At 41.0% G+C, this 26,167-nt stretch overlaps 6 protein-coding genes across 6 annotated transcripts; 5 read left to right on the top strand and 1 right to left on the bottom strand.

Annotated features, from left to right (window-relative positions):
• Nucleotides 1-11: 11 nt before the first annotated feature.
• On the top strand, nt 12-3,065 carry gp1bb (glycoprotein Ib platelet subunit beta). Its single transcript, XM_086206575.1, has 2 exons — nt 12-538; nt 1,329-3,065. Exon 2 carries the CDS (start codon nt 1,330-1,332, stop codon nt 1,948-1,950), a length of 621 nt encoding a protein of 206 aa, XP_086062701.1. The 5' UTR covers nt 12-538; nt 1,329; the 3' UTR covers nt 1,951-3,065.
• A 182-nt stretch (nt 3,066-3,247) lies between these two features.
• On the top strand, nt 3,248-12,423 carry dhx37 (DEAH (Asp-Glu-Ala-His) box polypeptide 37). Its single transcript, XM_086206572.1, has 27 exons — nt 3,248-3,375; nt 3,521-3,625; nt 3,696-3,865; nt 4,322-4,434; nt 4,516-4,858; nt 5,025-5,173; nt 5,319-5,411; nt 5,614-5,710; nt 6,401-6,514; nt 6,614-6,830; nt 6,992-7,090; nt 7,174-7,244; nt 7,359-7,494; nt 7,576-7,652; nt 7,791-8,023; nt 8,114-8,225; nt 8,307-8,413; nt 8,682-8,870; nt 9,075-9,199; nt 9,407-9,523; nt 9,605-9,777; nt 9,862-9,976; nt 10,453-10,590; nt 10,669-10,763; nt 11,139-11,212; nt 11,434-11,531; nt 11,616-12,423. The coding sequence occupies exons 2-27, from the start codon at nt 3,523-3,525 to the stop codon at nt 11,690-11,692; spliced, it is 3,435 nt and encodes a 1,144-aa protein (XP_086062698.1). The 5' UTR covers nt 3,248-3,375; nt 3,521-3,522; the 3' UTR covers nt 11,693-12,423.
• A 239-nt stretch (nt 12,424-12,662) lies between these two features.
• On the top strand, nt 12,663-16,368 carry ufd1l (ubiquitin recognition factor in ER associated degradation 1). The gene is made up of 12 exons (XM_086206577.1): nt 12,663-12,820; nt 13,034-13,166; nt 14,154-14,186; nt 14,274-14,395; nt 14,589-14,719; nt 14,802-14,874; nt 14,964-15,032; nt 15,125-15,193; nt 15,266-15,316; nt 15,395-15,483; nt 15,989-16,073; nt 16,290-16,368. The coding sequence occupies exons 1-12, from the start codon at nt 12,818-12,820 to the stop codon at nt 16,362-16,364; spliced, it is 933 nt and encodes a 310-aa protein (XP_086062703.1). The 5' UTR covers nt 12,663-12,817; the 3' UTR covers nt 16,365-16,368.
• An 820-nt stretch (nt 16,369-17,188) lies between these two features.
• On the top strand, nt 17,189-18,752 carry c6h22orf39 (chromosome 6 C22orf39 homolog). The gene is made up of 3 exons (XM_086206579.1): nt 17,189-17,297; nt 18,059-18,226; nt 18,310-18,752. Exons 1-3 carry the CDS (start codon nt 17,268-17,270, stop codon nt 18,439-18,441), a joined length of 330 nt encoding a protein of 109 aa, XP_086062705.1. The 5' UTR covers nt 17,189-17,267; the 3' UTR covers nt 18,442-18,752.
• Nucleotides 18,753-19,208: 456 nt separating this feature from the next.
• On the bottom strand, nt 19,209-21,360 carry mrpl40 (mitochondrial ribosomal protein L40). The gene is made up of 5 exons (XM_086206578.1): nt 21,179-21,360; nt 20,929-21,012; nt 20,048-20,203; nt 19,709-19,790; nt 19,209-19,593 (listed from the first exon to the last, which is right to left on the bottom strand). The coding sequence occupies exons 1-5, from the start codon at nt 21,238-21,240 to the stop codon at nt 19,366-19,368; spliced, it is 612 nt and encodes a 203-aa protein (XP_086062704.1). The 5' UTR covers nt 21,241-21,360; the 3' UTR covers nt 19,209-19,365.
• A 131-nt stretch (nt 21,361-21,491) lies between these two features.
• acaa2 (acetyl-CoA acyltransferase 2) lies at nt 21,492-25,857 on the top strand. Its single transcript, XM_086206576.1, has 10 exons — nt 21,492-21,722; nt 22,747-22,913; nt 23,001-23,129; nt 23,215-23,331; nt 23,427-23,574; nt 23,697-23,872; nt 24,413-24,542; nt 24,645-24,715; nt 24,987-25,141; nt 25,237-25,857. The coding sequence occupies exons 1-10, from the start codon at nt 21,707-21,709 to the stop codon at nt 25,316-25,318; spliced, it is 1,191 nt and encodes a 396-aa protein (XP_086062702.1). The 5' UTR covers nt 21,492-21,706; the 3' UTR covers nt 25,319-25,857.
• The last annotated feature ends 310 nt before the right edge of the window (nt 25,858-26,167 follow it).

Below are 26,167 nucleotides of genomic sequence, written 5' to 3' on the forward strand. Positions count from 1 at the left end.
TGTGTCTGTGAAGGTTATGGAGTATTAAATGGACGTCCAGCGGTGCAGGGTCACAGCCTCAGTCATTTCTGAGTGTCACAGAGCTGCTCGGGGTCCTTATCTTGTGATTCAGTCCTTTATCTCCTCCTGGCACCCTTCCTCTGTAGTGCACACAGCATCTTCATCCTGACAGCGTTCCACTTGCACACATAACAGAAGAAATGCTATAAAAGTTATTTCTTAAAGAAATATTTGTTATATTTGAAGTAATCATACACAAATGGAAACTTTGAATGTGTGATCTACTTTGGTCTGAACTAAGTAGACTCTAGTAATTGTCTCTACATTACCCAGAATTATTATCAGAATCTCTGAGAAACCTCCTAGTTATTTGTAGGAAATGAAATGCCCTTAAAGCATGACGAAGATCCTCATCACTTCCTGTTTGAGGTCTGCGTGTAAATGAATGTGGACAACATCTTTATCACTCAGGAGCAGCTGGGACAAACACTCCCAGAACAACAGTGAGAAGAGGGACTGGAAAGACGCAGCACTGAAGGTAAGTGTCGCTCTCCTCAATTTTAAATGAAGTAACTTTCACATTTTTGAGATAAACACAAAGATGGGGGGTATTTCACGACCTTTGACCTCTTGTTCTCCAAATTCTCCCCTGATGTCAGAAAGCTGCCAATTTTTTGTTTATCAGATTTCTTACAAAACATACAAAGGACTTCAACACGTTAAATTTAAGTTTTTTCATCTAACATCAGTGCACAATATCATTTTCCCTCCTGTCTGTTGCTTGTTTTTTTTAAGTGGTGTTGTGACCTAAAGGTTGAGAATGTAGCTTTTTTTGCAACATAATTGACTTTTTTTCACAGAAAGTCACAGTTCATAGACGTAACTATGGTCAAAGTCCTGAAGTTTAATCTTTCAAATGTCTGTAATTAAAACTGAAGTTCCACTGAAGTTAAAAATGAACAATGCCGCTTCATTGTATCATTGATAGTGAAGTAAAAATTTGAAATTTAAGATGGTAGTAGTTTATCATTTCCATATTTTTACAGTACACTCACATTTTTAACATAAAAATACTTTCAGTACAGTTGCTTCATCTCAAACGTAATTGGTTAAAATTAAAAAAAAGCCATAGCCAAGTAGTCGAGCTGTTCAAAATATGACTTGGATATAGTAACAAAGTATTTCTACTCAACTATTTCATTGTGCTCCTTGTCTGTTCCTGTCGGTACTTAGAATAATACTAAGTGGCTGTTGTCAGGAGGTATAGAGAATATTTTCTTTCTGAATTGGCTCTTGGATTGAACACTTCTCTTATCTTTTGTGGAAAGGATGAAGCAGCTGCTGCTCCTGTATCTACTCTCAGTTTGTGGAGGTCAAGGGTCATCAGCGTGCCCCCACCCCTGTTCCTGTCATGGCAGCAGGGTGAACTGCAGCAGCAGGTCTCTCGACTCCACCAGCCTCCCCCCTAGTTTCCCTCCCGACACCACAGAGCTCCTCCTCCACAACAACACTCTGACCATCCTCCCAAATGGGCTGCTGGATAACCTCCCTCTCCGCTCACTCACCCTTCAAGGTAACCCATGGGTGTGCGACTGTGGCGTCCTCTACCTGCGAGCCTTGCTACGGCGTCGACCTGAGAGCCACACGCCACACTTGGGCGTCAACTGCAGCTTCCCTCCAAGCCTGAGAGGGAGGCTTGTGGTGTATCTCACTGAGGAGGAGGTGCTGGAGTCCTGTCACTACTGGTACTGTGACCTGGCCATTGTCTCCCAGGTGGTCCTCAGTGTGTTTGTGGGGCTGCAGGGGTTTCTGGTGATGGCCATCTTCATCTACCTCAGGAAGTTTGAGAGGCTGTCCAAGGAGGCAAAGAGAACCATAGAGGAGAGTTTTACATCTGAGGACAATGAGTGGGCACCTTTAAAGACAGCGGCATCTGACTGTGTTTATTGATTTCTTTATTGGTTTGGGAAATGTCAAATCGTTTTACTGCTTTTCATCCACAAGCAGAAATTAAAGGGGAAACAAACAAGACTATGTGCACAAAAGGGATGCTGTTTTGACATGAACAATTATTGTTGCTAAAATTGATCAAATACTTTTTTTTAAAACTAGATTAGATCAAACTTCACGGTCATTACACAGAATGAAGTAAAGAATACTACAAAGTGAAGTTTAGAATCAAACCAGAGTGCCACAAAATCCTGAAATGGATCAACAGTGAATCAAAAGCATACAGCTATAATGTAAAAAAAAAACATAAATATGACAAATGGTGAGGTTAATTTGTTTCAAACTGAATTAAGAATGATTTTTTTAAATGTTTTATTTTTTCATCAGTACATCTTCAGACTAAAATAAAACATCAATTCAAAAATATTCCTCTGCACTATACACTGAAAATGTCTGGAAGTGATACAAAAAATGGATAGTTTGAGATACGCCCTTCAAATTTGATTGCTAAAAATATTTGAAATGATATTGACTTAGAGCCAGAATTTATATTTGAAAATATATATATTTAAAATATATTAAATATATTTATTCGATGCAAACACAGTGGAACCTCGTTAATGCCAAATAATATTGCTTTTTTACAATCACATTAGGACATAGTATTTTTGAAATTTGTAATTCAACTATATACACATACACAGGCACACGCACACACACACACACACACACACACACACACACACACACACACAGATATAGATATAACCCCTAACCCCTGTTTTGCTTTGGTCATCGGATTGAAACATTGACTTTGCTCAGGAGTACATGACAAATGGTTGAATACGTTTTTAACAGAAGTTTTGATCTGTGTCGTTTTTGTTTACGTGTCTACTAATGAATATATCACTAACAATTATTTCAAAACTTAAAAATAAATAAATCACTATTAATTTTTGTTGCTTCTTCATCCAAAAAACAAAATGGTATATAATATTGAACAAATTATTCAACACCATGGTATATTTTTAAGTACATTACTGTATTTTTACATTTAAAATCTCATCAAATATGTATATTTTTGTCAGAATTGTTGTTGTCTCATTATATTAAAAAAAAGTTTTTTCCTTATAGTAACAAAGAAATAAAAACAAAAACTGCTAATATTTTTCTCCAGTTTCATTTAATGTAGCCTACAAAAGTGTCTGCTCTTTATTTTATTTACATGTATATATAAAATTTATATTTAATGGATATCCAATTGTGGCGAAGCTAGAGGGTGTTATTTTGCTGCGGAACCTTTCTGCGGCAAGCGGACAGTTTTACCGAACGGACTTACAGATGTTTACACGTGAGATTGGAGCGGTTCTACTCTTTTGGGGCTTAAATCTTGAATGACGTTGTTTTCCCTGTGAACATTCAAAGGTTTGTATTTTTTAAGATGTTTATAGGAATAAATTTGGACGTTTAAATCTTATTTATTCTGTTCGCTCTTATTGACTGTGCGCTCTAAGTTTCGTCGTCTCCGACCAATCATTGTATTTATTTACAAAATCCATACCTGAAATAGAGATGGGAAAACTAAGAAGGAAATACAACTGGAAGGGGAGACAGCAGAATGACCCCCAACAACCAGCAGATGGAGAAAAGACGGAAATTGTGCTGGAACTACCAGGTGAAAACAAGTAAATGAACAGCTCATGTTCCCGTTAGCAAGACGTTTCTAAGCTATTTCTTCTCCTCAGATGGAGCCAAAATGAAGGGTGTAGATGAGAGCAACGCCCTGGTTCTCCCGGCCAACAAAGCCAAGAAGAAGAAAGCCTCAATTGGACCCGTTTCCACCAAGAAGCCTCTGACCAAGAAACAGAGGAAGGAGCTGCAGAAGGTGCTGGAAAGGAAGGAGAAGAAGGCTCAGGTGAGAGCAAACGTAGGCTCGTCTAGCATCCTTTGGTGACTGATTTTAGTGAACAGTCACATGAACAATAAACCGTTTCAAGAAGCAAAAACATCAAGCATTCTTACAGGTACAGTTGAAACTAATATTAAAGTAAATCAGTTTTCATGATGTCGCATAAAAGACACAAACAGCAGTTCCGATTTTACATAACGTTTTTGCTCATTTAATTTTTTCGGACATGTTTTTTTTAGGGGCGTATATGATGGCAAAATTTGTCTGTTTTCAGAAAAAAGATGTTGATATATTTCAAAGGTATCAAAAATGGATCATTTTGGAAGAAACTGAACCAAACCTGGAATGTCATTGATAAACATGATATGAAAGTGGATAGTCACAAGCTAATGAGACAGAGTTACAGCAGAGTATCTCTCATGAGGGACGAGCGTGCCACTCACCCTTGTGTCCTGCTAACAGAGAGTTGACATCCTGAGCAGACTGGCTGAGGTGCAGGTTCCAGAGTCGGAACTGAAGCTGCTTTACACGACGTCCAAACTGGGCACTGGAGAGAAGCTTTACCAGACTAAAGAGTAAGTGCGCAGATGTAAACTCAGTGGAAGAATGACTGACTGGTCTGTTTGTCAGTGGACAACATAGTTTTCATCTTCCAGGTCATCAAACGAGTTAAAAGACAGAGACTCTGGGCCGAAGATCAGCAGCGTCAGTGGAGCGAACAGAAAACGGAAATGGAAAGAAGATGATGAGCAGGAGGATGAAGAAAGCAGCGAGGAAGACACCTCATCTGATGAAGAGGAGGAGGAAGAGGATACGAATGATGCTACAGAGATGAGTGAACCTCAGGAAACCGACTCTCTCTGTCAGGAGACCAACGAGGAGATGAAGGAAGAACAAAAGTCAACACTAAAGGAAGAACAGACTGAGAAAAAAGACCAAATCAAGAAGTCATCGCAGCCAGCTGTCTTCATCCCTGTCGACAGATCACCAGAAATGCAGGTGTGAAGTGCAGAAATCACTTGCATTACATTCTCCTCTTCTGCTGGGGCCTTTATGCACCAAATATATGGAGTAAAGATGCAACTACAGGCTAATTTGGTGAATAATGTCATTTTACTCTTGAAATGTACTATCTCTCAAAGTTGATTTTGTCCTGCTGCTCCAGGATGCTCGTCTGAAGTTGCCAGTGTTGGCAGAGGAGCAGGTCATCATGGAGGCAGTGAAGGAGAATCCATGTGTCGTCATCTGTGGAGAGACAGGAAGTGGTAAAACCACTCAAGTACCTCAGTTCCTGTATGAGGCGGGCTACGCCAGGTACTTAATGTCCAACTGGATCTTTAGTAAGACGCTAAATTCATGCATCTACTTTGGAGAAAAAAAAGTTGATTTCTGTTTATAATTTAGACCGCTGAGGTTTAGCTGCAGTCTTGACACTTTCCTACACTGTTGTTTCTCCCAGTGGTGATGGCATCATCGGCATCACGGAACCAAGAAGGGTAGCAGCTGTCAGCATGTCCAACAGAGTAGCCAAAGAGATGAACCTGTCCACGCGGTAATGAAAACACACACACGGCAGATGTCTTACCATGTTTAGAGAGAACACACACTTTTTCTTTTTTGAAAATTTTTTCTGCAGAAACTCTGCAATGAGAATGTCGCTTATAGATTTTTTAATTTTTTTGGTGTGTGTGTGTGTGTGTGTGTGTGTGTGTGTGTGTGTGTGTGTGTGTGTGTGTGTGCGTGCGCGCGTATAGAGTGGTGTCGTACCAGATTCGATACGAGGGGAATGTGACCAGTGAGACTAAGATCAAGTTCATGACAGATGGTGTTCTACTGAAGGAGATTCAGAAGGTATTTACTCCCTCCTCCACATTATGATTATTATTTTCACAGCACAACAGATGGAGCGACATTCTGAGACACACACACTCACATCACGTGCGATGGTTTCAATGTCCAGTGGCTGAATGAATGATCTTTTTGTGTGTTATTCAGAGAGACTAAGTTACCAGTTTCCCTCTTGGAAATATGAAGTTTGATCCACGTTAACAAGTTGAGCAGAGTTGACTCAGCTGCAGTGACATTCGATGTCTGAGAAATTTCACTTTGATTTACCCATAATGAAGCTGACGGTTGTTAAAGCACTAAAACAACAAAGCAGTACAAAACAGGAAATTCCAATGGCCCTAAGAGCTGTTTGCTATGAATTGTAGTGAAAATTCTTTCAATTAAATTGTCATTTGTAGTCCTCTTCCAAAAAAATTCCTCTATACAGTGTCATTTTATTTAAAGCGTAGATTAAATCATTCCGTTGGTTGTAAAATGCAGCACATTTCATCTCCGTTACCCTTGAAGCAACATAGGATTCTGTCAATACTTCACCAGTTTTGTTTATGACATTGTTTCATTTTTTTTCCCTTTCTTTGTGGTCTTTTTTTGAATGTTTTTTTTTAACTTAGGTATGATTTTAAAAGTTGCAGTCAGAGTGGAAGCTAAAGGCAGAGAGACTATTTTTAACCGATGCTAACCGTCTTATCGCAGGATTTCCTGCTGCAGCGCTACAGTGTGATAATCATAGACGAGGCACACGAACGGAGCGTGTACACGGACATCCTCATTGGTCTGCTGTCTCGCATCGTCCCTCTCAGAAACAAGGTAACTGCTGTGTCCGATTCTTAAACTTGATATCATTTTAACTAGCATCCCTCTTCCTTTTGTTTGTCTGTTAAATTAATGCACATGTCGCCTCTGCAGAAAGGTTTGCCCATGAAGCTGTTGGTCATGTCGGCTACTCTACGGGTGGAGGACTTTACAGACAATCAGAAACTGTTCAAGATGCCTCCACCTGTAGTAAAGGTGGACGCTCGCCAGTTCCCTGTCACTATACATTTCAATAAACGCACCCCGTTGGAGGATTACACTGGCGAAGCCTTCCACAAGACGTGCAAGATTCACCGGATGCTGCCTTCAGGTACACACACACACGCACAGACACACACACACCATGTTTTTCGCCTCAGTCAGTTCATACAAATTTAATCTGAATCATTTGTTTTAAATGTGAATCACTGCACTGTTAGTTACAGTTGCAGCGGACTCAGTGCCTGCCTGACCCGCGTCTCCCTCCCTCAGGTGGCATTTTGGTGTTTCTCACTGGTCAAGCAGAAGTTCACAGCCTCTGTAGAAGACTGAGGAAAGCATTTCCCTTCAGGAAGGGCAGTGCACCCACTGGTGAGTGTAACTAATATCTGTTTACCACCTTCACACTTCCTGAAACAGCATCTCTCATTCTTTGTCTGATCATGTCCGTCCAGGTGAGGATGAGGACGTAGACACCTCAGAGACGAGGAAGAAGTTTAAGAAAGCCAAACAAAAGAAGACTGTTGTAAGTTCTTACCGTTAAAAAGACTTTCATTTTATTGTGTGGACCTAACGAATCCATTTTATTTTGAGCAATATCTCACACTTCACACTGAAGTTGCAATGGTTCCGTCTCCAGTCCCTGCCCCGTATCGACCTGGATACCTACTCTGCTCTACCTTTGGACGAAGGCGACGAGGACAGAGAGGTCGCGATCGAAGACGAGGAGGATGAAGGCTCAGACCTGGACATCGGAGACGATCCTGCCAACTCAGGCATGCCTCACCGCTAATTCTTCAAATGCAGAGGGATTTTTTTCAGACGGGTGTCATTAATTATTTGTATCATCTCTGTAGAGGAGAAGGCTGATCCGTCCATTCCCATGTACGTCCTACCCCTGTACTCACTGTTGGCACCGGAGCAGCAGGCCAAGGTGATATTGTTACATCTAAGGAAGTAACAGCAATGAGATTAATTATAGAATATGATTTGTTATGATTAATTGGCAAAGAAGGTATTGTTCTTCTACTTTACTCTGACATTAAAGTCTGTGTGTTTTTCCTAACTCAAGGTGTTCAGGCCTCCTCCGCCTGGAACTCGTCTGTGTGTTGTAGCCACCAACGTTGCTGAGACGTCTCTGACCATCCCCGGCATCAAGTACGTGGTTGACTGCGGTCGAGTTAAGAAACGTTTTTATGACCGCGTGACAGGAGTGTCGTCCTTCAAGGTCACATGGACATCGCAGGCTTCAGCCAATCAGAGGGCTGGTAGAGCCGGACGTACGGAGCCGGGACACTGCTACAGGTCAGAGATGTTGAATCGGTGTGTTTAGTGGAGGAGGATGTTCACTGATGTTCTATATATGAAGCAGTTTACGTATTTCTTTCTCTGCAGGTTGTACTCATCTGCTGTGTTTGGAGACTTCGGTCTCTTCTCAGAAGCGGAGATCACTCGCAGGCCTGTCGACGACCTGGTCCTGCAGATGAAGGATCTCAACATCGATAAAGTCAGGATGACTTCTGTGTGTTAAACTGTTGCATAAGATGGAAAACTACTTTTATAAATCTCCTATTTGCTGTGTCCACAGGTTGTAAACTTCCCCTTCCCCACGCCCCCCTCTGCCGAGGCTCTGGTTGCAGCAGAGCAGTTACTGATCTCATTAGGAGCCCTTAAAGAGCCTTCCAACACCGGGCGGTAAGTGATTCGCAGCGCCCTTTATTTGCCAACCTTGTACTAAGCTTTCAGAGGTGGCATAACTACTTATTGGAAGAGTTGAGACAGTTCGAGGTAGGAATGAGCTAAGGTTGTTGAGATGTGACAGTCAACCTACAAAAATTTCCCTGCTTTGTTGGCATTTTTACTGGCAGTTTTACACAACAGATATATATTATTAAATCCATCCAGTTACCTCAGGATATTGTATCATGTCCGCATGTATAAACTGTTAACTTTCTCTTTTAAGTGCGAAAGAGATGGAGCGAGCGAGGCTGAGCTGCCCCATCACCCCGCTGGGCAGAGCCATGGCCTCCTTCCCTGTTTCACCCCGTTATGCTAAGATGTTGGCGCTGGGGAAGCAGCAGGATTGTTTACCTTACGTTATTTCAGTGGTGGCAGCCATGACGGTGAGGGAGATCTTTGAGGACCTTGAAAGGTGAGGACACAGAACAATAAGTGTTCTAATAAGGCTGTAAATATATCACAGAGGAAAACTGTGTACTTGGAGAAATATTAATACCTGCGCCAAGCAGATTTCATCATTTGTTAGCTGGAAAAAACTAACGAGAGATTTTCAAGCTCCCCTCAGGCACCACACATCATTTTAATACTTACACTCAGAACCCATTTTTGTCCTAAGACCTGCTGGGAATGAAGATGAGAGCTCCAAGCTCTCCCAACGTCGGGCTCGGCTGACCCAGATGAAGAGGCTATGGGCTGGGCAAGGAGCCTCGCTCCTGCTGGGGGACCTCATGGTCATGCTGGGTATGCTTGCTTTACTCCCTGTTGCAGTGTCGGAGAGTGTGGTTCTGGTAACTGTAGAGTCTCTTTGATCATATGTTAACAGTCCTATGACATGACTTTGAGGCTTCCGGGTGAAACATCTTTGTTTTCAACCTTCTACGTTTCTCTTGGTCTCAGTTCTTGCTTTGCTCACCGGCCAAGGTAATATACCGTACCTGTGTGTTGCAGGTGCGGTTGGTGCTTGTGAATATGCTGGCTGTACTCCCAAGTTTTGCGAGCAGAATGGCCTGAGGTACAAAGCTATGCTGGAGATCAGGCGGCTCAGGGGACAACTTACAAACGCAGGTACACACGTGCAAAACATCGGAAACCAAACAAAAAAAATGCGTCAGAAACACACCAGGAAATCGTGCTCTTTCCTCCCAGTGAATGCAGTGTGTCCGGAGATTGGAGCTTTTGTTGATACCAAGATGGCTCCTCCGACAGAGCACCAGGTGGTTTGCTTGCGGCAGATCATTCTGGCCGGACTGGGGGACCATCTCGCTCGGCGAGTACAAGCAGAAGACATTGTAGACCCAAAATGGAAGAATGGATACAAGGTAAGTGGCTAAGATGATTGTCGTTGATTTCACAACTCTCATGTTATCCTTCATCGCCTCACACTGACCGCTTTGTGTACATAGACACCTCTCATGGACGAACCCGTGTTCATCCACCCAGCCTCGGCTCTGTTCAAAAGCCTACCGGAGTTTGTCGTCTACCAGGAGATCATGGAGACCACCAAGATGTACATGAGAGGTAAATGAGCTCCGGCTCTGTTAAGTCTGAAAATCAGGCTCTTCATTATATTCAGTGCATGAAGATGACCTGAATGCCTAATTTTTTCAGCAGTTAAAGGTGTAATAAGTAGGTGATCAAGACAATTTGGCACTTCATACTGCACATTACAGACCAGTAGGGGGCAGTATATCCCCAGATAGGCTGGGGTATCTGCTCCAGTTGACTTGTGTCACTCACCTACTCACCTTTAATTTTAGTAAGTGGTTAAGTGGTTTTATCAAACAAGGTGGACCGGTGCTAGCTTGTTTAGGTGCTTAAAAATGGCTCATTTTAATTTCATGGCATTCTATATTGTGTGTGTGTGTTATCTAGATCAGAGTCAGTAATTCAGGACAGTAAAATCTGATGTCTAACTACAGTTGTAACTTTTCTGCTTTTGATAACGTTTAGCTGACATTTCACTATCTTTGGAACCTGCTCTTTGTTTCCGTCAGGCGTGTCAGCAGTGGAGCCTGAGTGGGTGCCGCAGCTTCTGCCTCAGTACTGTCATTTCAGCGCTCCTCTGGAGTCGCCGCCACCAAGATTTTGTTCCTCCACAGGCACCATCAGATGTCACTGTTCAAGCACCTTTTGTAAGTTCTCAACAGCAGAGCTGAGTTTCATACTTGAAAGACTTAAAACATTCCAGTAATGCCCGTTTCTGTTTGCAGTCCGTGTCGGCTGGAAGCTGCCTGCAGTGGAGATGGAGTATCCAGATGGCCTGGAGCGATACAAACTGTTTTCCCAGTTTCTACTGGAGGGCCAGGTACTGCTGCTAAAACTGAACACCATATTGTCTTACTAGCTGTATTTGAGATTTAATTTGGCGTTAAGGCAGCCATTCATCCATAGCTGGTCCAACCACCATCAGCTAGAGCCTGGTAATGTAGGATACTCCCAAACATTGTATTTATTTTGTAATTACTGCTGGCCTGTATTTTTTACTTTTACTAATTTTTCCTTAAATAATCCTCTTTTGTCATTAGAAAGTATGATTACAATTCAGATGAATAGAATTCTCTCAAAGTTCCTTCAAAATTAAACTGTCATTGTTGAAATAAGTAGGAAAAGAAACATGAAACCTGCATTTGGTCTGAATGTAATCAACCGCCAAACACTGAAGTCTGCTGTCTCGCTGCAGGTCTGTCCGAAACTACTGAAATACACAGGCCATCTGCTCTCGAACCCCTCCATCATGATGAAATCATGGGCAAAGTAAGTCATTCCCCTTGATGTGCCTCTGAGAAATGTGTAATTTTTTGCTCAACAAATAGAAGGTGATGGTGACTGCCATGGCCTGAGGTGTTTTGTTTTTTTGGATTGTACCTATTTGTCCCTTTGTTGTGAATGTGATATTTCAGGAAGGCCTCCAAGGAATCCATTCAAGTTTATTACAAACTATTCTACTGTCTTACTGATGTGCTTTTGTGCTGCAGGCTGCAGCCCAGGACGGAGGCTTTACTCGGTCCGCTGGTATCTCAGAGAGTGGACTGCAGAGATGCCCTACTCTCCATGTGGAAGACTGAAGATAAATGTGTGGTTTTAAGTGGTTCTCATGTGGTAGTCTGATTTCAGTTGTCCTCTTGTCTTCTAACCGTGGTGTTTTCTGTCTCTACAGTTCTGCTGTCTGTCTACTGCCAGTGGCTACCTGAAGCCATGCATCAGGAAGTAGCTAAGAGTTGGCCTCCAGTATGAAGACTAAAAGAAGGAAGAGTCAAGTAAAGACTTTTTTAGAGATCTACAGGTCGACAGAACACCGGCTTCTTCAGACTGCCGATTTTAAAGTGCAACTGTCACCAAGCAAAACAGCTTCCTTTATAAGTTTGTACTTTATACACTGTCCAATAGATGTGTACAGTTATTTCAGGTATCAAATATTTCTAGAGCTCAATAATGACTTTTTAAGATGTGCTGTTGTCAATTATGTATGTCTGATTTGGTCTTTATAAGACTCATTAAAACATTGACGCTCCGAATAAGGCTGGGATGTGTGTTTTCAATGCTGAGAAGAAATTGATCATATTAACGTTCTTCAGAGACCTCTGAAATGAAAGTTCATTCCTCAGCTTGGAAGCTGTAGTTCGCTCTATTTAAAGGTCCACGTTGCTCTTGATCAGGAGCTTTTTGTGTGATATTTGATCAAAAGATCCAGAAAGGCAAGATCTCAACGTAAACAAAATAAAAGCCATGGGAGCACCGTCAAAGTCAAAGTGTGTGCAGGAGTGGGATTTGTAACCAAAATTTCCTAAAAGTCAATCGTGGTTCAGTCTGTAATTTATGCTACATAGGTGCAGAAAGTTCAAAAAACCCTCAGAATGCCCTGTCAGTAAAGTGCAATACATACAGTATTTCCCTTCCTTTAATATTAAAGATTTTTCAGACTAATGTTTTTTTAATTCTTTTTTGAAGTCCTATATAAGTAATTATTAATGCAGTGTCTAGATCCATAGAGTTTTTAACCTTCAGCCTTTTCTTGGCAGTTGACAGACGTAAATATGTTTTTTTTAATTTTATATGAACCGGTGTGTCTTTAATAAATGTGTTTGGAAGCTAAAGAAGTCGTTTTACTCTACAAAGCGCATTACCTCCATTATTAAAAAGGGTTCAATCAACATTAAAAAGTCTGCTGCCGATATTTCAGTTGTCCGGATTGTTTAGGGTATGTCGTGTCGTCATATCCGCCTAGTAGCCTGTACACTTCCGGGAGAAGCGGAAGACAACAGTGGAAATTCCAGCTCATGCAAATTGTTAAACTACAGACACGTTAAGTCAGTTTTTTTTGCTTAGTCTTGTCGGCAACCTGCGAGGTAAACAGTCATCATGGTGAGTAACACTTTGCCTTTGTTCGCCGCTGACGATGCAAAGAAACAAATGACCCTCGAAGCAGCTTAGCTAGCAGCGGCTAACAACAATATAGCGGCTGAAAGATGCCCCGTCACGATTAAAGCTGAATGTTGATAACTCACGAACAAAGTTACTTAGTCCCTTGAACGTGTGTGTTTTATTAGAGTAATTTGTTTTTTTTCCCCGCCACAGTTTTCCTTCCAGGTGTTTGACCACCCGATGTCCAGGGGTTTCCAAAACCGCTTCTCCACTCAGTACCGCTGCTACTCGGTGTCTATGCTGGCAGGTCCGAACGACCGCTCCGACGTGGAGAAAGGAGGCAAAAGTTAGTATTTCATCAAAGAGACGTCTTTACATTTCTGGTGTTTTGTAGAATTTGACGTTAAGAAATAACATGATTTGGTATCTTCCAATGACATGCACCAGTCATGAGTGGAATTTATTGACACGTGATGATTGTGTATTAGTGCCAAAGGCGGACACAAATATAATGCGTGTCAATTCTTCTACATATATATGGCATAGTTAAATGAACCTCTTTGTTAATTACCAGTCGGTCTTGCTAAAGTTCTACATCTCGGAAATGATAAAAACCACAATGCTACTAGATGAATGTACTGCATTTTAAAACAATTAAATGTGTTAGACCAGGGCCCAAATTGAGCCTCTGGGGCCTGTTGTTGGAATGACATTTGGTTCAGTTTGGCTTGTCAGCTGTGAAAAACAACAACAAACAAAAAAACAATAATAATGATACAATTACACATAATAGTATCATTCTAACAATGTATTGTGAAGTCATACATGTAAATTGTTTGTATTTAAAGGTAGAAATGCTCTATGAATTTGTAGGAGACCCAAATCGTTTATTTTTCTCCATTAAGTGGCTACACAGACCCTTTGTGAAGGACGTCAAATTAGCGTAAATGAAGTAGTTTTAAAAAATGTAGACAGAAACAGTGGTACACAGACAAGAGGCAGTTGACCTGTGATATATACTCACCATTTAGTTTTACATTTGGCTCTCAAATGTTTGGACTTAGACTGTCTTCAGTTCTCTAAGGAACTGTAACTTATTCTTTGTTTGTCTTGAGACAATATTTTAATGATGGCGACAAAGTGATTTGAAATGTATCAAAGACAATATTCATACAATGACATGATTCATTGGCGGAGGCATAACGTTATTAAAGACAAATGCATTGATCAGTAAAGGCAATAATCCATCTGTTTTTCAATGTTCATCTCTGCTGGCTGGAATAAAAACATCACTCACTTCTGTTTTTTTTGTTGTTGTTTTTTTCTCTCCTAGTCATCATGCCACCCTCAGCACTTGATCAGCTCAGTAAGTGCAGGTTATATTAAGCACCTCTTCCAATGCCTGTTTTGAATTTGTCCATGACTCTTACCTCTGTGTCTTCCACCTGTCCAGGCAGACTTAATATCACTTATCCAATGTTGTTCAAGCTGACCAACAAGAACTCAGACAGAATGACACACTGTGGCGTTCTGGAGTTTGTGGCAGATGAGGGGATCTGCTACCTTCCACACTGGGTGAGGAATAATAATAATAAGAATGTTATTAAAATAGCTTGTGGCACAACAGTGAAATATAATTAATTATATAATTTCACGTGTGGTTGTTCCTAAACCTCAACCTGGTGCAGGCTAACTGTGGTGTATTGTCTTGTGCTCAAAAGTAAGAAAATCGATCTCATCCAGAATGGCCTTTACATGTCCCCCTCAGATGATGCAGAACCTGCTGCTGGAGGAAGGTGGTCTAGTCCAAGTTGAAAGTGTCAACCTCATGGTGGCCACATACTCAAAGTTCCAGCCACAGAGCCCCGACTTTCTGGACATTACAAACCCCAAAGCAGTGTGAGAAGTGTCAACAAGGAGCATTATATTGAAAAATGTTGTTTAACTTCCCTTTTTAACTGAGTCAGCCTTTTTTTTTCAGCCTTGAGAACGCTTTGAGAAACTTTGCTTGCTTGACGACTGGTGATGTCATAGCTATCAATTACAATGAAAAGGTAAAACTTTTTAAATTAGTATGTTGAAATGAGTCAGTGTTGTGTTTCGTTTAGCGTCTGCTTGACGCCTGACTGGGACTGTGTTTCAGATTTATGAGCTACGAGTGATGGAGACCAAGCCAGATAAAGCGGTATCCATCATTGAGTGTGACATGAATGTAAGACCCTCTACCATCTGTTTATAGATATATTAACACTGTGATGCAACGCATCATTTTGTTCAGTAATGATGCATCACTGTGTTTCTCAGGTGGATTTCGACGCTCCACTGGGTTACAAAGAGCCCGAACGACGTCCTCAGCACCAGGAAGAACCGACGGTAAGGACCAGACCTGAAGGAGCTGAAATAATGTTTTGAGCTCTGAACTCCTCATAAAAACTCTCTTTATAGGAGGAAGAAGGTGATCCAAGCAGTTATGCTGATATGGACACAGGATTCCGAGTGAGTAATAGTGATGTCCTAGTGACTAACTGTGATAATTGGCACTAATGTAGCTGCTAATGCGCCTCTGCTCTTCAGGCATTCACCGGCTCTGGCAATCGTTTGGACGGTAAAACCAAAGGGATTGAGCCCAGCCCTGCTCCTCTCGCTCCAAGTGACATTAAAAGGTTAAAACATTTTCAGTACTTTACACATTTAGACATGAGATGGCCTGAAAGAATATAACTCCAGTGGTTATTAATAGTTTAAATTTATAACTGATGCATTCCATGGTTTAGCTTTGGCCCTAATACAGGATGTCACTGATATGAGCCCATTTACACTTAGAATACTGTCTCTATTCACATTATCCTGGCAAAATACTTGTTAATACAAGGTGTGTGTGTGTGTGTGTGTGTGTGTGTGTGTGTGTGTGTGTGTGTGTGTGTGTGTGTGTGTGAGAGAGAGAGAGAGAGAGAGCGAGAGACTGACTGACTGACTGACAGACAATTCCTTGAACGCGCTTGGATCTGCAACTACTCAATTTCTCTCGTGGATGCCAGCTACTGCAAACTGACAGTAACTGACTGAATCATGATACGTGTGCAAGTTCCTTTAAAAAAAATGCTTGGCTTAAATATGATGTTGCTGTGTTGTTCTGAGTGACTAATACTGTCCTCTTTTATCATACAGAGGAATTCCTAACTATGACTTCAAAGTTGGCAGGATCACCTTCATCAGAAACTCAAAGCCACTCCCGAGGAAAATGGTAGATGACGTAAGTCACCTGAATCATTTTGCACATTCATCAGTTGGGCTTATTCGTGGTCGTTTCGTACACCTCAGCACCAGTCCTCACCTCTCGTCCAATACTACTTAGGTCAAACTAGGATTGGGTTTTATTTTGTATTTCCCATTAATCAGCCTCCCGGATTTCCTTGTTGCCCTGTCACCACCTCCTCACCTTTCACTGTTGAATTTTTATTCCTTTCAGGATGATGCCATGAACAGATTCATTGCCTTCTCTGGAGAAGGACAGTCTTTACGCAAGAAGGGCAGAAAACCTTGAAGAATTTCAAGTGGAGGAATCTGCCTATGTGCACAGACACAGTTTGTTTCATCTACAGCAGCAAAGTAAAAAAAAAAAAAAAAAAAAAAAATCCTTCAAAGTGGATTTTGTGTATCACTTTGAAATTGCACTTTTGCAGTGGAGGTGGGATTATATTTTAGTAAGTAATATTTTGCTCACTAGAAGCAGAGCAGCACAAAACTGCAACTGGTAATTTGATATTCAGGTGTGCAGTTTGCTGGTTCAATCCAAGTTAATTCAGTCATCACACCATCAACAGGACGGGCTTGTGAAGCGTCCTTGTGCTTGATCTGAAACAAGGTTTGATTTACCTTTGTTTCCCATTTTCAACAACTTATACTTATTTATAAGTTACTTCTAATAAGTTGATATCCAGTCCCATTTTTATGATAAAATGAAAGTAATGACAGTTTAAATATGTTTTGTGTGTGTGTGTGGTTTTCATTCGTTATTGAATTAATGTTGCTTGATTATATTTCTTTGAGTTTTAGGAATAATTTGATTTTTTTTTTCATTTTGGTTTATTTATAGGTAAATAAAGGATTGTTTTGAAATGGGAAAAGAAAATTTTCTTGTCATATTTCAACATGAATTGCCAAATATAACAGCCAGGAAATTAAATTTGAGGTTTCCATATTCATCAAGTACAGTGCAAAGGAACAGATGCAGTTGGAAATCATAACACCACTAAGAGATATTCCACAATGTCCAATCCAATAGGTTTTAGTCTAAATGTCATAAAAAGGATCTTCATAAAATTGCACCGATATCAGAGCAAGAATTAAGTGACTCATCACTAGCAGTTGTGAAATTGTGATGTTACTTTTATTCTGAAAAGCAAAGACGGAAATACGTACATGGTGGTTGCTAGCGCAGCTAGCAATGGACCAGTCTGCAGACAAAGAGTGGAAGGTAAAATATTACACCATGCGTAATTAGTTCCTCTTATCTAACGACCTAATGTTGCTATTTCTGATACAATTCTTAGTCATAATTAAAAAAAAAAAACAACTCAACTGCTAGAGTGCCAAAGTAGCAAGTTAATGAGCTAGCGTTGCTAAATAGCCAAATTAGCAACGAACAATGTCAGGCAGAACAGGGAGACACTTACCTGCAGCGGTCTGTAATTCGAGATGTGCATGGACACACGTGTATTCCACGTAGCACGATTACAACATGTACAGCAAGGCAGAGTAGGCACGGTAACATTACGCGTGAGTTTTCGTGCATCTATGGCGTTGGAAACCACGACGAGGCGCTGTCGAGCATGTATTTTTTTCTGAAGTCAATCTTGCACGTAAAAAATAAATAACCGAAGTTGTGCATCACAATTCCTTGTTAATTTAAATGTAGCCATTGAGTGCCCTTATTAATTGTGTCTATTATACAATCAGCTAATACAGGGGCGTCAAATTTATGGATAAATTTGCTCACAATTTAGTCTTCCAGGCAAGAAATAAATGAACGCCTCACGACTACTTTCATCTCATGCATCATTAAAGTCTGTATGAACTTTGGATAATTTGATGCTTACAAGAGTGTACAATAGCCATCAGGCTTTGCTTCCTGGCTGTAAAACTAAATTTAAGACTAAAAAAATTATCCTGCAATATCTTAGAAAAAAATTGAACTTATCCTGAATGAAGTCTGTTATTCCTGTTGTGTGCATCAAGCCACCTCGGGCCTGTGATGACTACTGGAGTGAATTCAGACACTGCAAAAGCTTGTGGAATAGTTTCCACCACTACTACGCATACGGTACCTTTCCATCCTGCCAGCAGTGGAAAGAGGAGTACTACCACTGCAGAGCGTGGGAGACATGTAGAGACACTGAGGCTAAGGTTCGTCTGCTTGAAATCTTCCTTTTTTGACCTTTTAGGTTTGTCTTTAAAATGCTTTTCAAGACGATCTTGTCTGTTTACAGGAAGCATTACAGAGGAGTGAAAGGAACAGAGTGGCAGACCAGAGAAACTTCACCCCAGTGTGGGAATTGAGGCAAACCCCCCCCAGTGACTGGCATCTGCCCCTCAACCAAGAGAAACCCCAAGACACTTGAACCTTGGGGGTGGCTGCCAAAGTGAAGATTCAATGTGTTTTTCACTTCAAAATCATTTGGAGTCTCGTGTTGGACGGACTGGTTTTCCTCAGGCAACCATTAGATGAAAGCATGAATTAAATGGTGTTGTGAAGACGACAGCCGCTGATCTCTGAAGGTGTTTCCAATCATAATTTCATTGTGTAGACTGGCACAGAGGCACTTTGCTGGATTTAATACCAACTATGCTGTTTGAAAGCATTTGGATAAAATAAGAGGCTAGATTGTATGAATGTATGCACTTAATAAATGCCATAAAACAAAAGAATGGATTGGTTGTATTTTGTTTTGAAAGTGTGTTGCACTTGAACTTGAGTGCGTCAACCACAACTACCTTTTAGCGTATATATGCAAATATACGTTTACTTTTTTTGTAGCTCATATTCGTGCTGATGTTTGATTGCTACTGTTTCTTTGTAAATAAAAGGTTCGTCCAGCACCGAAGCTGTCATTTGAACTGAAGAACGCGCTCTGCTGTTGGAGTGTATATATATGTGTATATGTGTATGTACACACACACACACACACACACACACACTCTCTCTCTCAAATTGAAGCACTTTGTCATACTTACTAAGGCTTTCCCTCCAGTCTAAATTCTTGCTTGTGTTATATGTTGCTTTGGATAAAAGCGTCTGCCAAATGAAACTGTAGAAATGTAAAATATGCTGCTGAAGTTGTGCCCCTGAATATATTTTCCTAACATTTCATATAAATTATACAGAGCATATGACACAATATATTTATTATTGCATAATTTCCATAAACAAATGAAAGTACTGAACGTCCCTTACGGTTGTTGACATTTGAAGATAAAGAATTTGTTGAAAGTGTGTTTCACCACTGCAGCATGTACAAACAGACGTGCTGATCCACATGCGTCAATCACTGCGTGTAGACTATAGTGACGTCATTGTACTTCCCATCGGGCGCGTCATGTGTGGGCTTCGGTGGCGTGTGGGCGGGGCCTTGGTGGGTGAAGGGAAAGAGAGTGAGATCTGGTTTCAGTGCTTCAAGGTAAAGTTCTTGAGATTCAATCTTCAGCTCTTCCAGCGCCTCCCTCTGAGCTTCCAGGGCATTTTTTATCATCTCCTTTTCAGCCGTGTGCTGTGCCTGTAAAACAAATACTGATGAGCACATCACATATAGCCAACAAACAAACTGAGGGTGAAGGTCACATGCAACACTTAAAGCACAAGTGTTGGAGCCGTTGTTGGGATGGACTGACCTTTTTGTAGTTACTCCACTCTTTTAAAAGCAGAGCGCGTTCTTCACTTTGTTCAAATGACAGCTTTGATTCAGGGCGAACCCTTCATAACAAAGGTAAACACAGTAGCGATTAAACATCAGCACTCGTATGAGCTACAAAACAGCCAGAAAAAACCCACAGAGTTCCACCCATTATAACAATTAGGTTAATTGACAACACAGCACTGAAAATGGACAGCCTCAGATCAAAACAGATGATGGGTCCTGTTTTCAGAAATCAACCCAGAGCTTTGGTTTATGAAAACAGGCCCTCGGTCACTTCAATTGTCATGATGGAAAATATAGAAATGAAAGATACCTTTCATCCAAAATTTTGACAGGAGCAATGAACTCCTCTATCGGAATGAACTCAGTGGAAATCTTCTGCATCTTCCTTAGCCTTTTAAGCATTCTTTCTCTTCTGAGTGCAAGGATTTGGGGGAGGATTTTCTTCTTCCTTTTGAGCCCTACACCTCTGAAAAAACAAAAGACAAATCACATCAATCATACTGTGCAAAGATAGTCTGCATTTTAGAATACTGATGGAAATCCAAAACAACATTGAAAATAAATAATTTCCCAGCACTACAGATAAGAGTCTATATGTGGGTTTTAATCTACATGTGAATATCAAGAATTCATGTGAATGCGACTTGACTATGATTGACTATTGATGACTGATTTTTATCATCCTGGCCCTATTTTTTAATCAACTTTTCTCACAATAAACACACTTCAGCTATAAAATCTTATAGGCAAAAGTAAACTGGCCTTGAGGCAAAATGTACCATTGAGCCACTTACCCACACAAATCAAGGTCATTTCATTTAACTATTGCGTAAGTATCAAATACGACTCAATTAACAGGGAGAACAGCAATAAATTGAAATAATTCTGTTGGTCATTTTTAAAAACAGCAATGGCATTCTCTGACCATCAAAAATGAGAATTTACGGCCAACCTCTGTATATTTCAAATGATAGGAACTTAAGGACGGATGAAAGGCAGACATCCCATTTCTTTGGATCCAGCTTTTATTAGCATTTTATTTCATACATAGATTCTTACTAAAATATCAGGAATACAAATCTAAATGAGAATAATAAAATTTGCTCTCAACAAATACAGAAAACGAGGAAAAAAATTCAGTCAATAGACATCCATGTTCCAGGGCCTCGGAACCCCAGGGTCTTTACATACCTCAGGGGGGCAGATGTCCTTAGGGCCATCACCGCTGCAAACCAAGGACTCGGAATGGCGCGATGATTTTGTGCTAACACACAGCTGCAATACCAAACACAACAAATACGACCTAAGGTCAAATTGTTCTCAGTCGAGTTCCAGAACTATTTATCTACTGAATAACCTTCACTTTATTCGGTACAGGTAGCTTGTGTGTTGTTAGCTTAGTTAGCTCACAGAGTTCCCACTCTACCCTCTGTCCACTTACCTTGATGGAGCGGTCTGTCGGGAGAAAATCCACCCGAAGCACCGCGAAAAAGCTAAAGCCATCACTGGTTATTCCCTATAAACCCAAAATAACTTCTCAGATGTAGTTTAACATAACCTCTCGTCGCCTCACTTGCACGCTCGCCAGGGAAAGAGAAGGCGCGACGCTCGCAGATGACGTAAGCAGAGTAAGTCTTCCTTTTTTTCTGCCCTCGCACTTTCGAGTACTTTATTGTGGCGGAAGATTACATATACGTGACAAAATCTTGAATCCTCCGCCTATGCTGCTGCTAATTCAAAACAAATCTTGCGGGAAACTCTTGCTAAAACATTTTAAATGTTTGTTTAATTTGATCTTGTTGGTGATATTTTTGTCGAATCTTAATCTCCGGGTGAAAAATTACCGCATTATTTAGAGGAAAGGTTACGAGTTTTTTTCTTCTTCTATATAAGAGTGACAGAGGCAGGCAGCTGGAGATACTGTTCGAAAAGTTTGATTCCAGCACTATTGGGTTGTTGAATAGGCGTCATGACGCTCCTCAGAGGTACGTAAACTCAGTGCGATGCAGTAGGAACCCAAGATTACATGATTTGCAGACTGTTTCTAAACAGCCTTGATAATGGTTAATGTCAAGAATACTTTTCGCGTAACAGTCATTTGTGTTTTAATTTTACATCGCAGCACACTGTGTGCTATAATGAATATAATCAATGTAAAGTCTACCTGCCTATGCGTATGTGGCAAAGCAATAATACACTTGTATGGAGGTGAAAGGTGACAGGATGATGCGCCCTTTGCTTGACTTAAATGTATTTAAATCCCCGAGTTATTTCTCAGTTATTTTCTCATTGATTGGATTTAACGTGAAACTGATGAACTCTCCACCTTTCAGTTTGTCAAAAACTTGCACACTTGAATCTAATATTCCCGAACGGATATAATCATTCCCAATATTTTTAGGTTAACAACTAATAAGATTGAAAACTGATTTATGAAGCTTGTGTCTGCCAAAACATTACCAACCATTTCTAAAAAATAGCATGTTCCTTATCCATGGTAAAAGCAACTTATACTTTTATAATAATTACATTTGAGAGGTCAAAGTTCATGATTTGGTTCCAGTAAATTCTTTGTTAAAGGTTTAGTTTCCTCTTGACATCTAAGAACTCAAAGGCCAGAAGCGCAGTACCTCATCCACCTCTGGTCAACACTAGGAAAGCTCATTTAAGTGTAAATGTGATGGCAGGTCAAGTTATCCTGCACCCCCTGATGCAACACAGACATTTGTCAATAGTTCCATGTGTGATAAGAGACAAATGAGTTTAGAGCAGGGGTCCTCGACCCTTGATGGTGGCCCAAAAGCAAATATAAAATGTTTATCCAAATCTCTCAAGTTTCCTTTAGTAGATATTATGTGTGTGTGTGTGTGTGTGTGTGTGTGTGTGTGTGTGTGTATATATATGTATGTGTGTGTGTATATATATATATATATGTATGTATGTATGTATGTATATATATATATATATATATATATATACACATATTTGTGTGTACGTATTTTTTTGCAGGTGTATTTATTGTTGCGGCAAAGCGCACTCCATTTGGTACCTATGGTGGCGTTCTTAAGGATCACAGTGCGACAGACCTGGCTGAGCATGCAGCCAAAGCTGCCCTCGCTGCAGGCGGCGTCGCACCAGAGCTGGTGAACAGCGTCATCATGGGGAACGTCATGCAGGTATTTGAAATCCCACCAGTCACAGGAACGAACGCATGTAAAGTCCTGTTATTCAAAGAAATGTATAAAATTTGTGACTCCTCTCAGAGCTCCGCTGATGCTCCCTACATTGCACGCCACGTGGGTTTGAGGTGTGGCGTTCCCATCCCAGTGCCTGCTCTCACTGTGAATCGGCTCTGTGGTTCTGGATTCCAGTCCATCATCAATGGTGCTCAGGTAAGACCTCTAAGAACGAAGTGCATAATTACACTTTATATATATTTATATATGAAGTACAGCAGATTTCTCTTTTGTGCTGCAGGAGATCTGCCTCAAGGAGTCCGAGGTGGTGCTCTGTGGTGGTTCTGAGAGTATGAGCCAGGCCCCCTATGCTGTTCGTAACATACGCTTTGGTACAAAGTTTGGAGTCGATTTGAAGGTTGGATATTCTTAATTTTGTATGCTGATTGTTTGATACGTTTTGAGCAGATAAATCTACCTCTACTTGTTATAAACCCCCTGTTTGATTGACAGCTGGAGGACACTTTGTGGGCGGGCTTGACTGACCTGCATGTCAAAATTCCAATGGGCATCACAGCAGAAAACCTGGCAGAGAAATACCAAATCTCACGAGAAGACTGTGACAACTATGCATACCAGACGCAGCAAAGATGGAAAGCAGGTTGGGGAAGTCACTTTGTGTTTGGATTTTTATCAACATTTTTATGGCTATTTTTTTATTTTTATTTTTAATAGCTTCAGAAGGCAGAGACATCCTTTATGAATTCATTTGTTCTTCCTCAGCTCATGAAGCAGGTCACTACACGTCAGAAATTGCCCCCATTGATGTGAAAGCGAAGAAAGGGAAGGTGTCCATGGCTCAGGATGAGCACCCGCGTCCTCAGACCACACGGGAACAGATGGCCAAACTGCCCCCCGTCTTCAAGAAGGGAGGGACTGTTACTGCTGCCAACGCTTCGGTGAGTTAATGTGCCAGAAATATTATGACATCTGGCATCGCCAAATATCAAGCTAATAATGTTGGTGTATGACCCAAGTAAAGCACAGAAGATCCTCAGTGGAATGCTCAGTGCACGAGATCTTTCTGTGTGATGTTTGCATGTTCTCTCTGTGCCTGGTGACCCGTCCAGGGTGAACCCCGCCTCACGCCTGAAGGCTGCTGGGATAGGCTCCAGCCTCCCGCCACCTTTAACAGGATAAGTGGTAGAAAATGCAATGGTTTAATGTACAGTCATTTGTGATAATATGCATGAAATAAAAGTTAAAAAATGGTAAAATAAATAGTCAAGTAAAGTACAGAGAACCTGAAAAATCTACTAAAGTACAATAGCAAACTGTCAAATTACTTATGCTATTTTACATCTGCCGTTTCACGGAGAGTCGTTGTTTTTTTTATTTGCCGTTTCTGGCTCATGTATCACGACCAACCAGAATCAGGATGTGGAAAGTCTCTGATTGTCTTGAAGTGTCAGATCCAGAGTTCTCTTCTCCATCTTCAGGGTGTGTCTGATGGTGCTGCTGCTGTAGTGATTGCAAGTGAAGATGCTCTCAGTCAACACAAGCTCACGCCCCTCGCCAGAATCGTGGCCTATCACGTGTCAGGCTGCGACCCGAGCATTATGGGAATCGGTGAGTGACACTAAAGCGACAGAGATACTGTTACATTTAACTTTTTTTTTTTTTCATTTTTGTATAAAAAAGAGAGGCTGATCATTCCTTAAATCTCCGCAGGCCCAGTTCCAGCCATCACTGAAGCCCTTAAAAAAGCCGGCCTTACACTCAATGACATGGATCTTGTTGACGTAAGTTACTGCGCTTGAAACAGTGTTGGCACTTTAACATATATGTCATACTCTCACTTCAAACCCCAGAACAATATCAGTGCAATCGATATCATTTCTAATTAAAAAAAATTATATCACAGTGTTTCATTTTAAACTTTAAAAAAGTTGTATCGAACATTTAAATTTAGTTTGCCTTCGTCATCTTCATCTTTTATTTCCTTTGTTTATTATTCTGTGGTGTTTACTTTGCTGACATGTTGTTGTTGTTGTTGTTGTGCGCCTCACACAGGTCAATGAAGCGTTTGCCTCTCAGTACCTGTCTGTTGCCAAGGCCCTGGGTCTGGATCCAGAGAAAAGCAACGTGAACGGTGGCGCTATTGCCATCGGACATCCTCTTGGAGCCTCTGGGGCACGCATCACCGCCCACTTGGTTCATGAGCTCAGGTAGCCTCCTCGGCAGGAGTTTGAGCAACAACATATCAAGTACGACGTCCTTCATGCGGTTGATGAGAATAATTTACTTTCCGTTCACCTGACAGGCGGCGAGGGGGCAAGTACGCTATCGGCTCTGCTTGCATCGGAGGGGGCCAAGGCATCGCCGTCATCCTTGAAAAATGTTAAAGGAGGAAGCTGCTCAGAAGAGGAATGTTATGCACATACACACACACACACACACACACACACACACACACTGTGCAGTAACTAAGGAATATCACTAATCCATTGTTTTCCTTTAAATCTTTCTCAAATAAAACACACCTAAAATTCTGCCTCTGATCTCACACGTTATAAGCTCATCAATGAAGACTGTTCTTCACCACTTGCTCTTGGTGCAGCTTTCAGCCTGTTTCAACAGTATGTACAAAAAATATTGCAGTGTGATCGTGTTGATTTGGAAGAGCACGAATTGATGTTTATGACCTGCACCTACCGCTGTGCAAGAGTTTTTTTTCTGTGAACTTGAAAGACAGCCTTAACTCCTTGGTTATGTGAACCAATCTGGTCGACTGGTACCTCATTATTACTGTCAGTGAGCGGGACAGGATGTACAATATTTGCCTTAAACTGTTCAGATGGCTCTCTGACCTGTGGTGACTCCAGCAATCACTATTTTGGATATTTGTTTCAAATAATCTCAATAAATGACATTTTTAAATGTATGCAGTGTTCCCTGATTATACAGTTCCAACAGCCTTTAGGAGAAGTCGGTTAAACTAACTACTACTACTTATTTTTCATGCAAACTAATTGCTTTTATTTCTTTATCAAGTGGATTTATTAGAATTTTTTTCTTTCAGTAATGCATTTACCAACACAGCGTTTGTGAAAGACCCATCCATCCATCCATTTTCTACCACTTATCCTGTTTAGGGTCGCGGTAGAACAATTAGCCTCATCCTCTTTTGAGGTCTTTGGACTGTGGGAGGATGCCGAAGTACCAGGAGAGAACCCACACAGGAACAGGGAGAA

Source organism: Aulostomus chinensis, chromosome 6, assembly GCF_037954235.1.
Source record: "Aulostomus chinensis isolate RoL2024-O1b breed Wild chromosome 6, RoL_Achi_v1.0, whole genome shotgun sequence".
In the NCBI taxonomy this organism is placed as follows: Eukaryota; Metazoa; Chordata; class Actinopteri; order Syngnathiformes; family Aulostomidae; genus Aulostomus; species Aulostomus chinensis.

Bases quoted from the DNA above. Each gene is read 5' to 3' on its own strand.
- gp1bb (XM_086206575.1), top strand. From the start codon at position 1,330: ATGAAGCAGCTGCTGCTCCTGTATCTACTCTCAGTTTGTGGAGGTCAA.
- dhx37 (XM_086206572.1), top strand. From the start codon at position 3,523: ATGGGAAAACTAAGAAGGAAATACAACTGGAAGGGGAGACAGCAGAAT. The intron at 6,831-6,991 runs GTACACACACAC...TCCCTCCCTCAG, and splicing joins TCACCGGATGCTGCCTTCAG to GTGGCATTTTGGTGTTTCTC. The intron at 9,524-9,604 runs GTACACACGTGC...CTTTCCTCCCAG, and splicing joins GGGACAACTTACAAACGCAG to TGAATGCAGTGTGTCCGGAG.
- ufd1l (XM_086206577.1), top strand. The intron at 14,187-14,273 runs GTAAGTGCAGGT...CCACCTGTCCAG, and splicing joins CTCAGCACTTGATCAGCTCA to GCAGACTTAATATCACTTAT. The intron at 15,484-15,988 runs GTTAAAACATTT...TTTATCATACAG, and splicing joins GCTCCAAGTGACATTAAAAG to AGGAATTCCTAACTATGACT.
- c6h22orf39 (XM_086206579.1), top strand. From the start codon at position 17,268: ATGGACCAGTCTGCAGACAAAGAGTGGAAG. The intron at 17,298-18,058 runs GTAAAATATTAC...GTGTGCATCAAG, and splicing joins CTGCAGACAAAGAGTGGAAG to CCACCTCGGGCCTGTGATGA. The intron at 18,227-18,309 runs GTTCGTCTGCTT...GTCTGTTTACAG, and splicing joins GTAGAGACACTGAGGCTAAG to GAAGCATTACAGAGGAGTGA.
- mrpl40 (XM_086206578.1), bottom strand. From the start codon at position 21,240: ATGGCTTTAGCTTTTTCGCGGTGCTTCGGGTGGATTTTCTCCCGACAG. The intron at 21,013-21,178 runs GTAAGTGGACAG...TTGGTATTGCAG, and splicing joins CGACAGACCGCTCCATCAAG to CTGTGTGTTAGCACAAAATC. The intron at 19,594-19,708 runs GTCAGTCCATCC...TTTGTTTTACAG, and splicing joins AGTGGAGTAACTACAAAAAG to GCACAGCACACGGCTGAAAA.
- acaa2 (XM_086206576.1), top strand. The intron at 22,914-23,000 runs GTATTTGAAATC...GACTCCTCTCAG, and splicing joins TCATGGGGAACGTCATGCAG to AGCTCCGCTGATGCTCCCTA. The intron at 23,575-23,696 runs GTTGGGGAAGTC...GTTCTTCCTCAG, and splicing joins GCAGCAAAGATGGAAAGCAG to CTCATGAAGCAGGTCACTAC.